This window comes from Schistocerca gregaria, chromosome 4 (assembly GCF_023897955.1).
Source record: "Schistocerca gregaria isolate iqSchGreg1 chromosome 4, iqSchGreg1.2, whole genome shotgun sequence".
Lineage (NCBI taxonomy): Eukaryota > Metazoa > Arthropoda > Insecta > Orthoptera > Acrididae > Schistocerca > Schistocerca gregaria.
In genome coordinates, this window is record NC_064923.1 from 486,007,533 (window position 1) to 486,021,601 (window position 14,069).

At 43.3% G+C, this 14,069-nt stretch overlaps 1 protein-coding gene across 1 annotated transcript in view; it reads right to left on the reverse strand.

The window, feature by feature from the left end:
* LOC126267777 (skin secretory protein xP2-like) overlaps positions 1-13,855 on the reverse strand; it is a 36,214-nt gene extending 22,359 nt beyond the window's left edge. The window contains exon 1 of the mRNA XM_049973081.1: positions 13,763-13,855. Coding sequence (XP_049829038.1) covers positions 13,763-13,855 — 93 coding nt within the window. The remainder of the gene's footprint in view (positions 1-13,762) is intronic.
* Positions 13,856-14,069: the final 214 nt, after the last annotated feature.

Consider the following 14,069-nt stretch of genomic DNA (forward strand, 5'->3'; position numbering starts at 1 on the left):
ACAAAATACAAGAAACTGAAGTTTTGCCGAGATTCGTTACTGTCAAATTAGTAACTGGATAAGGCAAGATTTGTCGCGAGAATGATGTGGAAGGAACGTTCTGATTGGTCGTATAGATCAAAAGTCAATCAGAAATAAGCTGTTCCCGCGCGAAAAGAGGAGTGGGCATACTGGAGAGTACCTCGAGGGGAGTGGCTTGCTGGCCGGTCTACGGATGACACGATGTCAGTTCGCTCCTTGAAAATGTAAGATAAGGAAATAGTGAGCTAATTTCGGTTCGAACATATCGTGACTGAAGATATTGTAGTTACGAACATTTTAATCAAAGTTGGTGTTTCTAAATTAAATAGTTTGTTAGATATTAGCGTGTGATCTTTCTGGTCGTAGTAACAACTCCGTGTGGCGTGCTTCGTGCCCTGTACAGAATATTTTGGCGAGCACCTCTTGTGAAGAAAACCACTGAAACAACCGAATGTTTAACTCGCGAATAATTGGCGGTCTGTGACTGGTAGAATATGAAAATTAGTGGAGGTGGACTTCTACAATTGTGGCTGCTTTTTGAGTGAATATTTTTTACACAACAGTGAAATTTGAATGATAACGTTTCACCATATTACATACGGACGTGATAGCCATTTCATGTTTTTCAATATGAATAATAAGCAGAGTTAATCTAATATTAAACGCTTTTCTGCAAGTAGTCTGAAGATCCCGAACGGCTGGCTGCTGTGGCTGGGCGGTTCTAGGTGCTTCACTCCGGAACTATGCGGCTACTACGGTCGCAGATTCGAATCCTGCCTCGGGCATGGATATGTGTGATGACCTTAGGTAAGTAGACTGATGACCTCAAATTTTAAGTCCCATAGTGCTTAGAGCCATGTGAACAATCTGATCCCGAACGCCAGATTTTTTAGTATTTCAGGAACTGACTTCCAACTACAGTTACGGGGCCTGTGTGTGGTAGGTATTAAGTGGTGGTTTCATCAACACTGCTTTACACTGCCTAGCACGTATCTGCTACCACAGAGTGAAGGGAGATCGGCAAGAACCCAATCGAGGTAGGTGGACTGAAGGATAGTGTTAGCATTAACAACGACCGACTCCGCCCCGCCGCAAAATGATCGTCTAGTCATTGACATTCCTAACAGATAAGCTAGATAAGCTACATCTATGGTAAAGTATTTCTCTGTTCCCGACTGTGTTGATTATGGTGAGCACCCAAACCAGCGGAACGCTTCATTTCGGTGGCCACCTTCGAACCCCGTCAACAATTTGACTCGTTTCGATATGGGTTTTCATCAAACCGTGGTAATTCTCGTGCTGGTCGCTAAGCGGCTAACGGCACAATACAAACCATACTATTGTAGTAAGATAAAAATGTCCATGAAGTGATAGCTACAGGGACAACTGCCATGGATACTGACAGAAATGAAGCACCTCGATGGTGAGAGGTAGGGGCCTAACCGAAATGACGTATCGCGAGGGGGACAGATAACTGTTACATCCACGTTATTGTTCCTGGATCATGTTAAACATCATAATGAGACATCGAAACCGCTAACCATATTGTTCTGTACAATCCAATTTACAACTAAAGCAAACTACGTTGGTAAATACGAAACGGTAGAGCACAAAGGTTTACATTTACTTCGTTAATGATATGCAGAATCAAATGATTCGGTTATGAACTGCAAAAATAGGCGCACATGTCGTTTGCCGATTACAGCGCCATCTACCAAGAATGGGAAATAACAGTTCAAGTAAACCTGCATGTATATTTTGAAATAAAATCAGAATCTGCAGTAAAAATTGGAGATTCCCATTTGAAAATACAACGTTGAGACCGCCCAGGAAGGGGTGTTCAGGAGGAGGACAGTTGTAGCACAAATATACACTCCTGGAAATTGAAATAAGAACACTGTGAATTCATTGTCCCAGGAAGGGGAAACTTTATTGACACATTCCTGGGGTCAGATACATCACATGATCACACTGACAGAACCACAGGCACATACACACAGGCAACAGAGCATGCACAATGTCGGTACTAGTACAGTGTATATCCACCTTTCGCAGCAATGCAGGCTGCTATTCTCCCATGGAGACGATCGTAGAGATGCTGGATGTAGTCCTGTGGAACGGCTTGCCAGGCCATTTCCACCTGGCGCCTCAGTTGGACCAGCGTTCGTGCTGGACGTGCAGACCGCGTGAGATGACGCTTCATCCAGTCCCAAACATGCTCAATGGGGGACAGATCCGGAGATCTTGCTGGCCAGGGTAGTTGACTTAAACCTTCTAGAGCACGTTGGGTGGCACGGGATACATGCGGATGTGCATTGCCCTGTTGGAACAGCAAGTTCCCTTGCCGGTCTAGGAATGGTAGAACGATGGGTTCGATGACGGTTTGGATGTACCGTGCACTATCCAGTGTCCCCTCGACGATCACCAGAGGTGTACGGCCAGTGTAGGAGATCGCTCCCCACACCATGATGCCGGGTGTTGGCCCTGTGTGCCTCGGTCGTATGCAGTCCTGATTGTGGCGTTAACCTGCACGGCGCAAACACGCATCCGACCATCATTGGCTCCAAGGCAGAAGCGACTCTCATCGCAGAAGACGACACGTCTCCATTCGTCCCTCAATTCACGCCTGTCGCGACACCACTGGAGGCGGGCTGCACGATGTTGGGGCGTGAGTGGAAGACGGCCTAACGGTGTGCGGGACCGTAGCCCAGCTTCATGGAGACGGTTGCGAATGGTCCTCGCCGATACCCCAGGAGCAACAGTGTCCCTAATTTGCTGGGAAGTGGCGGTGCGGTCCCCTACGGCACTGCGTAGGATCCTACGGTCTTGGCGTGCATCCGTGCGTCGCTGCGTTCCGGTCCCAGGTCGACGGGCACGTGCACCTTCCGCCGACCACTGTCGACAACATCGATGTACTGTGGAGACCTCACGCGCCACGTGTTGAGCAATTCGGCGGTACGTCCACCCGGCCTCCCGCATGCCCACTATACGCCCTTGCTCAACGTCCGTCAACTGCACATACGGTTCACGTCCACGCTGTCACGGCATGCTACCAGTGTTAAAGACTGCGATGGAGCTCCGTATGCCACGGTAAACTGGCTGACACTGACGGCGGCGGTGCACAAATACTCCGCAGCTAGCGCCATTCGACGGCCAACACCGCGGTTCCTGGTGTGTCCTCTGTGCCGTGCGTGTGATCATTGCTTGTACAGCCCTTTCGCAGTGTCCGGAGCAAGTATGGTGGGTCTGACACACCGGTGTCAATGTGTTCTTTTTTCCATTTCCAGGAGTGTATGTCTACTGATATTAACTTTTCACCTACATCATTTTTTTCCTACCATGCGTCTTTTTCGATATATTCAGTTGTCTAAAGCTAAAGCGCTCAGTATAGTCAATCGCGGTATTTGTTGCTGCCAATATTGATTCATTCAAACGAAATTGTAACATTCATTCAGTGAACACTGGATGGAAAAACAACATACACCTGGATAACACTTCCTTAAGCATTGCACAGAAGGGTGAGCACTATTCACAGAGTTTTCCTGTACAGTAGGCTTCTAACAGAACTAAAAACATTTGATGATAAATCCCAAGTATTCAGATCGAAGTTGAAAAGTTTTCTTATGGCGCACTCCTATTCTGTACAGGATTTCCTCGCAGTAGTTTCTCTGTAATCTGTTTCACGTACACTCTCGTTTCTCGTGTTTTATTAGTTCTTTAATTCTTTGTTCACAGATTTTGTAATGTGTTCTGGACACTACAAGCCCACTAGCTCGTTGACAAAGTAGGTTTGTCTCACCTGGTTCAAACATGGTTCAAATGGCTCTGAGCACTATGGGACTTAACATCTGTGATCATCAGTCCGCTAGAACTTAGAACTAATTAAACCTAGCTAACCTAAGGACATCACACACATCCATGCCCGAGGTAGGATTCGAACCTGCGACCGTTGCAATTGCGCGGTTCCGGACTAAGCGCCTGAACCGCTAGACCACCGCGGCCTGTCTCACCTGGTACCACGAAATTTGATAGATAAATAAAATAAGTTATATAGCCACATATAGCAGACACTGTCGACATTTCTTTGAAAATGAAGTTCTTTTTAACAACAATCTATATATGGTACAGCACTGGGTACTGTACAGTTTCTGCTATTGCAGTGCATAATTTGTATTTATAACAGGTTGCTAGTTGCACATAACAAACAATTATGAGCTAAAATCATTTTCAAGGACAGAAATCCAGAGCATCTAAGAGTTTATTTTTTGAATGATAAGGCAAAAACAACTTTCTTCGTCAGCTAATGACATGTTTCGGAAGGATCCCATTATCAGATCGGTAGCATGTGACGTATAAGACCAGATATTAACAGTAATACATTGCAACAATGCAGCAACCTAATGATATCAATACAGAGTTTCCTGTTACTTTCTGCTCCATTCCATAACACCGGCAGTGCCCAGTTGCTTTAAAACTGCCAGGATTTGAGCACATTTATGTAAGTAAATATAATAGGGAAGTAACATTCACTGTGCTCGATAAAATTTGTTTAGCAGTTACTTCCAGAAAAAAGTAAAATGCTGCAAGTGACTGCATGATTGGGATCAGTGTATCTCCCAGAATAATGACCCGCTGGAGCATGCGATATTCCCTACATTCCAGTGAACGAACAAGTGCCCAATTAATTCACATTCAAAGATAGTACATTAGTGGCCATTTGAGGCAGGAGAGTATTGTCACAGCATCGGCAACTCCTAAGACCATTTGGATTGCTCTCTTATAATGGAACTTGATTCTGAAACCGTAAGGCTTAAATTTATTTAAGGTACTGTGGCGAACAGTCGTTAGTCCTTACCGATAGTGCGTTAGTTTAAAAGTATTGTGGACACTTTGTCAGGTATAATAGTATTTATTGCAGGTCTTTAAGTTGTCAGAATCAATTTACTACCTACTAATAACCTCTCTAATTGTACATGATGTTGTTGATGTTGAACAAGAACCGGTTGCTTATTGCGCTCCGTGCTGGCTGGCTGGTTGATTTGGGGGAAAAGACCAAACAGCGAGGTCATCGGTCTCATCGGAGTAGGGAAGGATGGGGAAGGAAATCGGTCGCGTCCTTTCAAACGAACTATCCCGGCCTTTTTACTGAAGAGATTTGGGGAAATCACGGAAAAGCTAAATAAGGACGGTCGGTTGCTGGTTCGAACCGTCGTCCTCCCGAATGCGAGTGCGTTGTGCTAACCATTGCACCACCTCGCTCTGTCCATGCTGGCCTGTGCTGCGACTCTTCATCTCTGCATAACTACTGCAGCTTACATCTACTCAATGTATTCAAGTCGTGGTATACCTATTAGATACATTTTTTCACACCAGTTTCCTTCATTTCTAAACTAACTATTCCTCCATGCCACAGGATAAGTGTTGTCAACTTACCACGTTAAGTCAAGTTATGCGCTCAGGATTTGTTCCAAAGTTTCCAGAATTAAATTCTCCAGCGAAGGATAACTGCTAGAGCGATACAATTTAGACGATAACGGTGGTGAGAAATCTTAGCTAACGAATGCGACTTATCTCAGTCGTTTTTCTGATACGTAAAGACTGAAGATACAGCGGTTAACCGCGCAGCGATAAGCAGTCAAGTTTTGGGCTAAATCAAAATATAGCACTCTGAAACGGTGGATCTGATTCGGAAAGGCTTCTTAGATGGAGTCATGTCCAAGCCAAGAATTTACGAATATGGAGAAAGTACGAAAGGTTTTGAACTGGCATCGACATCTAAATGGAAGAATGGTAGCAAATAATTGCAATACGCGGAAATCTGATATTTATTGTATTTCGAGAGAATAATTACGGATGAGATAGGTCAGCGCAAAGATGATTTCAAATGTTCTGACCGATGAACAGAAGCAAATCCGTGTATGGAAATGTTGTGAGCTGCTCGAACGCCATTAAAGTGACCAGAATTATTGGGACAGAGTTGTAACAGACGACGAGATTTGCACTTTTCGAGAATGATCCTGAATTAGAAAGACAAAGCGGCGACTGATCCAAGAAATCTCACCCCATCCAAAGTAGGCCCAAATCAGGAAATCCAAGGTTATGACACATCTCACTGTTCATTGTACTTCAAAAGTGTTCTTCAAATTGAATATTTGCCTCAAGAACAAACAGTACATGGTCAGTTTTCCACTCAAGTCTTCACCCGTTTGTGTGACAGGGTGAAACAAATTACGAAAGACATTGCGAACTACTGGAATTTTATTACGACAACATGCCGAGCCACACCGCCCTTGTCGTGCAAGTTTCTCAACGGAAACAATTGTGGCAACGTTATCTAAGCCACAGTATAGCCCTTTCCTGGTGTCACTGGACTCCTTTTCACTTCCAGTAACAATTTGAAGGGACAACATCACGGGTCGCTGGAGGGTTGGACACGCTGCATTAAGGTTACTGATGACGTCTCGAGGGAGAAAATATAGACTTGGCGGAGTGGTGGCAGCGATGCATGGTTTCTAAAGAAATATACTAGCTCATTTCTTAAGGTTCCGTTCTTTAGAAAGCAACAAATCTCTTTAAAACGTGGTCTTGAAACTTCTGGCAGAGATCCTATGTTCTCTCCAACTCGAATCAGTAACTAATCATGAGTTTAAAATTGTGCAGAAAATACCATCCATGAAATAATTAGTGTCTCTAATGTGCCGTACCGAATCCTGCATACCTATAAGCGAACCTCATGGTTTGGGCACGTTGCCTTGAACCCTTGGCAGCATCCATCCCGACGTATTCTTGAGATGCGTTATTAAGATGTTTCGTGCAAAGTACTTCCATTGACATTCTATTTAGAACATCGTTTGGTCAAGGTTTCGTAAAACTGAAATAATTCTCTGTTTGTAAGGTTTCACATATAACATGTAAGGACTAGATTATTTTTGCTAGGAACACACCAGGAGTCCGACTACATGGACTTAATGACGAAACTAATGGGTATAACACATATATACAAGTATCCTTCTCTAGCTTTTCGTTGGAAGCTTGCTGTATCACTCCTTTCAGAGCTTGTGTACAGTAAATTCGAGTACAAAAATGAAAATACTTGTACAACAACAGGAGATGCGGAATAATTACAGCCAGAACTGAATTTAAAATTGAAACGCATCAGAATATGTAACTGTAAGAAAAATAATAGAGTCCCGTAAGAGAATTCGAGTGATTTCAGTTCTCTTCGTCGTAATTCCTTAAGACGAGCCACAAAATACATATAGTTGAGGCCTTAAACTGAACACTTGGCATTTTTTTTAGCCCAGACACCTTTCTGCTTGTGCTGTGTACTTTCCTTGTCTCTTCATCACTTTTGACTCTTATGAGTATTCACCAATCAGTAATCCCCTATGGATTACATAAGTATCATCCACTCTAGGATTCCTCTTGGCATTCGTAACTGAACAACATGTAGAGAAATGCAGATCTTACGTGATTAATGAATTACGATGCTTGTACTAATAATGTTGTTCGTAACACTCTGGACCTACTGAACAACGGAGTCCCATACCATTTATAGATAATCTGACATTGCCTAAACGAATAATTTGATATCGCCTAAACGAAGTTAACGAATCACTTAATTGTAAGTACAATACGCCTACACTGACATCTCAGCTGCTTTCATAAAATGTCAGTTTTGTAATAACCGTTATAAACTCGAGTCTTCCTGTTCGCAGTTTCGAAAGTGTGTCAACATTTCACCTCCCGCCGTCAGAAGCAAGAAGTCTGCAGAATATCAAAGCATGGCGAGCAAGTCGGGTAAATTGAAACTGCTGTAACTCGCCTTTTGGTTTCACGAAGTATATTCCAGAGCTATATTCAGCTAAACCGATTTAATTTAAAATAACTGTTTCGCCACTCCACCCTATTGTCTGTTCAAATGAAAAGCCTGTCTCGCAAGTTCGTTGTATGGATTCGCCATTGTTTTTCCTTTTAATTTGATTTATTCGAAACTTTTAATTAAGTTTCTCACTCGAGAACGGGAATATACTATATATCTTTTTAAATAACGGTTTATCTCACATCCCCCTAACGAACAGTCAACAGAATATTGCGGTAAAGTAAAAAGCCTTTTTTAAAAAATTACGAACAAACAATGGGCACTGGGCACTAAATCTGTTCGAGGAAAACCGCTGCGGATAGTAATTTGATTATGTCTTTCTGTTTATTTTGCAAGTACGTCAGGAATGCTTTGTTTTTATTCGATAGTCTTTCCGAGTCCTGTGCGATAGAATCAAAAATATGAACCAAGTGAATTGTGTAAAGTGAAGAGGAGAGCAAAACCCGTCGTATACTTTGCAGTTGTCAACACAGTTATTAGCTTTTTCCTGCTGTTCGCTCATTAGCATTCCTGCAATTCTTCTGCAAGCTGAACTTCGTTAATCGCCGTATATGAGAGACAGGGATCATATTTATTATTATTTCCCTGTCATTTGTAAAATCTGAGCGTTGGCCTTATAACCAAGACGTACGTTTCTATCAACATCTCAGTTGTTTTTGCCGTATTCGTACCTATCAACATTCTGCGAGATGATTACACTGTCCGTCATTATGATGGGCAGTAGAGCATTTTTTGCGTTGTTTCTGCTCTCTAATTACCGACCAGCCTGCATTTTGCTATGTTCTGAACTGTTCTTTACCACTGGTTTTGTTACTGGGGTTCCACTTACTCATACTACACGTTCTTTTAAATTATTCCTCTATTATATTATATTGTCATTCGCATGAAGTATCTTGATACCTCTGTTACTCTCTTCCATGCAGTAATACGTATCCCACCACTTCCCTAAAGACTTCCGACTCAGAATTATGTATTAATCTGGCACAGTGGTTCTCAAAGGTTTTTCCTCTGGGCCCCCGTTCAGGACCAAAAATAGTATTACGCTTCCCCGCAGCCGATTTGATTAATAAAAGTAGTCATTTTTTTATGTTATATCCCACGTTCTCTGTATTATCAAATTTAACTTAGAAGTATTTTACGCAAAAAAAAAACCAAAACTACTTGAATTATTGTAACAAACATACGGAACAAATTGATTGCCTTAATCACATTTTCATTTATTCAAAAACTATCAGATAAGGAAAATTTACTGTTCAGAAAGCAAGTATTACCAGAGAATTAAATATTGAAATTGCATAGTTCAATGTGATGTATGAGTTTCCTTTTGAGAAGGAACACTCTCAAGACTTGGTGTAATAGCAGAGACACCCACTCGAAGTTCTCTGCGTACATTTAGCTTCGAACGGTAGTTGGATTGCAGAGCCTCCAAAACTGAAAACTCACTCTCCCACATGTATGTTGTGGCAAAAGGAATCTTGATTTTCACTGCATTTTGGCTCAACGTTGAGAATTACGTGCTGATATGTATCCGAAACTCCAACAACGACGCGGAACAAATTTAAAGACATTCCATCGCAACTGATATCAATAAGTTGTTCAAATGGTTCAAATGGCTCTGTGAACTATGGGACTTAACATCAGAGGTCATCAGTCCACTGGACGTAGAGCTACTTAAACCTAACTCAACTAAGGACGGCACATACATCCATGCCCGAGGCAGGATTCGAACCTGCGACCGTAGCAGCAGCCCGGTTCCGGAATGAGCAGCCTAGAACCGCTCGCCTTAAGATGTCCTTGCTCTCTTATGGTTAGCCATGATGATCCGGGAGCATTTCTGAATAGATTTTTAATCCAATTCAATTTATCAAAATGGTTGCTGAAATATTTCGCGATGTGAACTTGTACTGTTGAAAGATGATGAAGCAGTCAGACTTCTGTCTCCATTGGAAGTATCGAATTGTCTGCATCCTCTAACAGTGAAACTAGGTTAGGGAACATATCTAGCACTCCTTTTTCCATGTTTTTGCCAGAGCTCTAATTTCTTTATAAACTACTTCACTGTTTAATTCCAAGACATTATAGTCGCCTGATTGCCTAGAAGTGGAATTTTAAGTATACTTTGTGTCTCAAAAATGTCTATGAGCCTAGTCATTTTCAATAGTAAATTTCCGTTACTATAACATTCTGCCAGAAAATGACTTTCCTGTTTTAAGAAACAGAATACCGCATTCCTCAGTTTAAACATTCCTTTTAGCACTTTCCCCCTCGAAAGCCATTGAGCTTTACTAACAACAGGGCAGCTGAGATTGTTCAGCACCCATCAACTCATACAGGGGCCGGCCGCGGTGGTCTCGCGGTTCTAGGCGTGCAGTCCGGAACCGTTCGACTGCTACGGTAGCAGGTTCGAATTCTGCCTCGGGCTTGGATGTGTGTGATGTCCTTAGGTTAGTTAGGTTTAACTAGTTCTAAGTTCTAGGGGACTGATGACCACAGATGTTAAGTCCCATAGTGCTCAGAGCCATTTGAACCATTTTGAACTCATACAGCATTTCAAAAACACTTGATGTAATAGAATTTGTTTTAATGATATTAACAGAGCTTCCCAATGCATTATGCAGTGAGGCAGTTCTGCACGAGCAACTACAGCTTTAACACTTACTTACTATCCACAATGAATTCCAGACACCGAACGAGCTTCATCTGTGTATACTCCAATGCACCTATTCCATGATCTCCTTTTTGGATTGGAATAGTATGGATACTGTCAAATTTGAGTTCGCACCAGTCTGATATTTAATAAACAATCGAACACAGTGTTAATGGCACGCATCCTTACCTTGACCTTTTAATCACATTGAGTGACAGCACTTTTGTTATTGGTATTGACCGGAAACAGTCAAGCACTAACACGGTTCTCCATCGGTCTGTTAATCAACCCATGAAATGTGAAAAGGCTGCCTTTCGTTCGCTGAAATGTAGGGCTCCCCAGAGATCGAATGAAGGGTAGAGCCACGGGTCGTAACACATCTGTAATGTAGCGTCCACTGTTCAAAGTGCCGTCAATGCGAACAAGAGGTGACCTAGACGTGTAACCAATGGCACCCTATACCATCACCCTGGGTGGTACGCCAGTATGGCGATGAAGAATACACGCTTCCAGTGTGCGTTCACCGCGATGTCACCAAACACGGATGAGATCATCATGATGCTGTAAACAGAACATGGATTCATCGGTAAAAAAACCATGTTTTGCCATTCGTGCACCCAGGTTCGTCTTTGAGTACACCATCGCAGGCGCTCCTGTGTGTCATGCAGCGTCAAGGATAACGGCAGCCACGGTCTCGGAGCTAAAAGTCCATCCTGCTGCAAACGTCGTCGAACTGTTCGTGCAGATGTTTCTTGTCTTGCCAACGTCCCCATCTGCTGACTCAGGGATCGAGACGTGTCTGCACGATCCGTTAAAGCCATGAGTATAAGATGCCTGTCATCTCGACTGCCAGTTAGACGAGGCCGTTGGGATCCAGCACGGGGTTCCTTATCACCCTCCTGAACCCACCGATTCCATATTCTGCTAACAGTCATTGGATCTCGACCAACGCGAGTAGCAATGTTGCGATACGGTAAACCGCAATCGCATAAGCTACAATCCAACCTTTATCGAAGTCGGAAACGTGATGGTACGCATTTCTCCTCCATACTCGAGGCATCACAGGCAAAACAGGTCAACTGCTGTTTGTGTATGAGAAATCGACTGGAACCTTTCCTCATGTCAGCACGTTGTAAGTGTCGCCAAGGGCGCCAGCCTTGTGTGAATGCTCTGAAAAGCTAATCTTTTGCATATCACAGCACCTTCTTGCTGTCGGTTAAATTTCGCGTCTGTAGCACGTCATCTTCGTGGTGTAGCAATTTGAATGGCCAGTAGTCCACCACCGCGTTTTCTACTACGGCCCTTTTCAGAAAGAATCAGTAAACATTTAAAAAAGAATAACCTAAGTCAAGCATTTTTCACTCCGTAGAACGTAGGTTCCAAGAATCGACACAGGGAAGAGTCAACCAGCAACCTGTATAATAACACAGGGTTTAATCAGTTTCCTGTAATGCCTGTTGCCAGGAGTACACCGGGAATATGTGCAGTATTGGAAATGTGTTTCAAAGAATATGAGTAGTGCGAAATCTGCGCCTACATCTCACGTGGTAACCAAATTTCTATTTCAGATCTCCACAACAACTACATAAAGAGAGAGTGTGAGCTGTTTTAAACGTGCTTGAAGAATTGTACGTAATATGAAGTCCACAAGACAGTTCCCTGGTAATACTCTCAACAACCAAACAGATTTAAGGCTGCGATCTTTATTGGCAATTTCGACTATCTAAATTTTTCAACATCCAATCAGTTGGAAAATTAATAACAGATGTTTATGTTAATATTCGCATTTATTCCCCCTGCTGAACCACTTGGATGTCGATTGATCCATTTAATGTCTACACAGCTTTAATAATCCTGAAATAAGCACTTCATCTTAGCAGCATTATCATATTTGGTATTATTCAAATTTAGATTGATGTAATGCAGAGTTTGTGTGGTGACTGTATGTCTTTAATAGAGCACTACCTGTTTTCCGTTTCGCACGTGTTACTCCAAATTTCCGCCACAGCCTCAGTACCCAGACGTCAGCCACAGTACTTGCTTCGACAACACACGGGACACTCTTAGCTTATATGAATATATGAAGATAGTAGTTGTTCTTTCGGACGTATCCGAAAGAACGGATGCCATTGGTGATCTTGCAGCTCTCGAAGAACGAAATTACAATGGTATCCAGACCTTTACCAGCTGACAGGCGCTGATAAATATCAACAGGGACAGTTGAAAATGTGTGCCCCGACTGGGACTCGAACCCGGGATCTCCTGCTTATATGGCAAGTGCTCTATTCGTCTGAGCCACCGAGGACGCAGAGGACAGCGCAACTGCAGAGAATTATTTGTGGCACGCTCAGGTCGGGGTACGCATTTTCAACTGTCCCCTTTGATATTTATCAACGACTGTAAGCAGCTAAAGGTATGGATTTCACTGTAATTTCATTCTTCTAGAGCTGCAAGATACCATCTTGATATAGATAAGTCATACCGGCCAATGATCTTCCTGAGTGCGGATGTGCTCACATTACACCAACTCTTACGGTAATCGGTAGATTCACTGGCACGAGTAATGAGTATAGTGGGCAGGGGCACTACAAATGTATTGCGTGGACTGTAATGGAAGCGTGCCAGGGATAAGTCCCTGCAGTCGGATTATCCTCTGTGTCGTTGGCGGCTCAGACGGATAGAGCGCCTGCCATGTACGCAGGGCACCCCCGGTTCGAGTCCCCGTTGGGACACACATTTTCAACTGTCCTCACTGATATGTATCAACGCCTGTCAGCAGCTGAATGTCTGCATTTCATTGCAATTGCAATTCTACCTTAAGTTACCGATTGCTATGTTGGTGGCAAGTACACATGGAGCATGTCAGTTATTGTTTTGGTAAGTTTGACCGACAACATATGCTTCTTCCACTCGGTTATTGGTGCCCCCCCCCTCCTCACCCAATAGCAGTGAAGATAATTAACAGTAGGTTTCTATGCATTACGTTTACTAGTTTTCAGAATTTTCTTTATTTTATTCTTCAGTCACCAAAGGGCCCACTACTTCCCTGAATAACATCTATGAGGGGCATTTTGTTGCTTGACATAGGGCGACAAAGCACATTTTAATTGGAAAGAGTACAGTTTGCGACTTAACGAAAGTCATTCTCATTTTTGGCAATTGAGCCGTTAGCGGGTATGTTTCCACTTGGTGCTGTGTCTGGTAGTCTGTACCTGACCCATGGGAGCCGCCCGCCAGGCTCCAAAGCTGCCCACGGCAAGCACACACGCTGAGCCGCCCCCACCGCCTACACTAGCAGCCTGCATGCCCTCCGCTTCCACACAGCTTCATAGGGGGTATCTGGGGCGGGCGGCCAGTGGTAAAGGAGATAGTGCATGTGACTGTAATGTAAGCTGCCGTTCCAAAGACGCATGGTGGTGGGCATCTACCACAATAGATTCGTTTTCGAAGGTTGGCATGTTCCTCCCAGAGCTGTGCCCTAATCAGCAAAAACATGTATTTCGAGGAATGTCACACTGT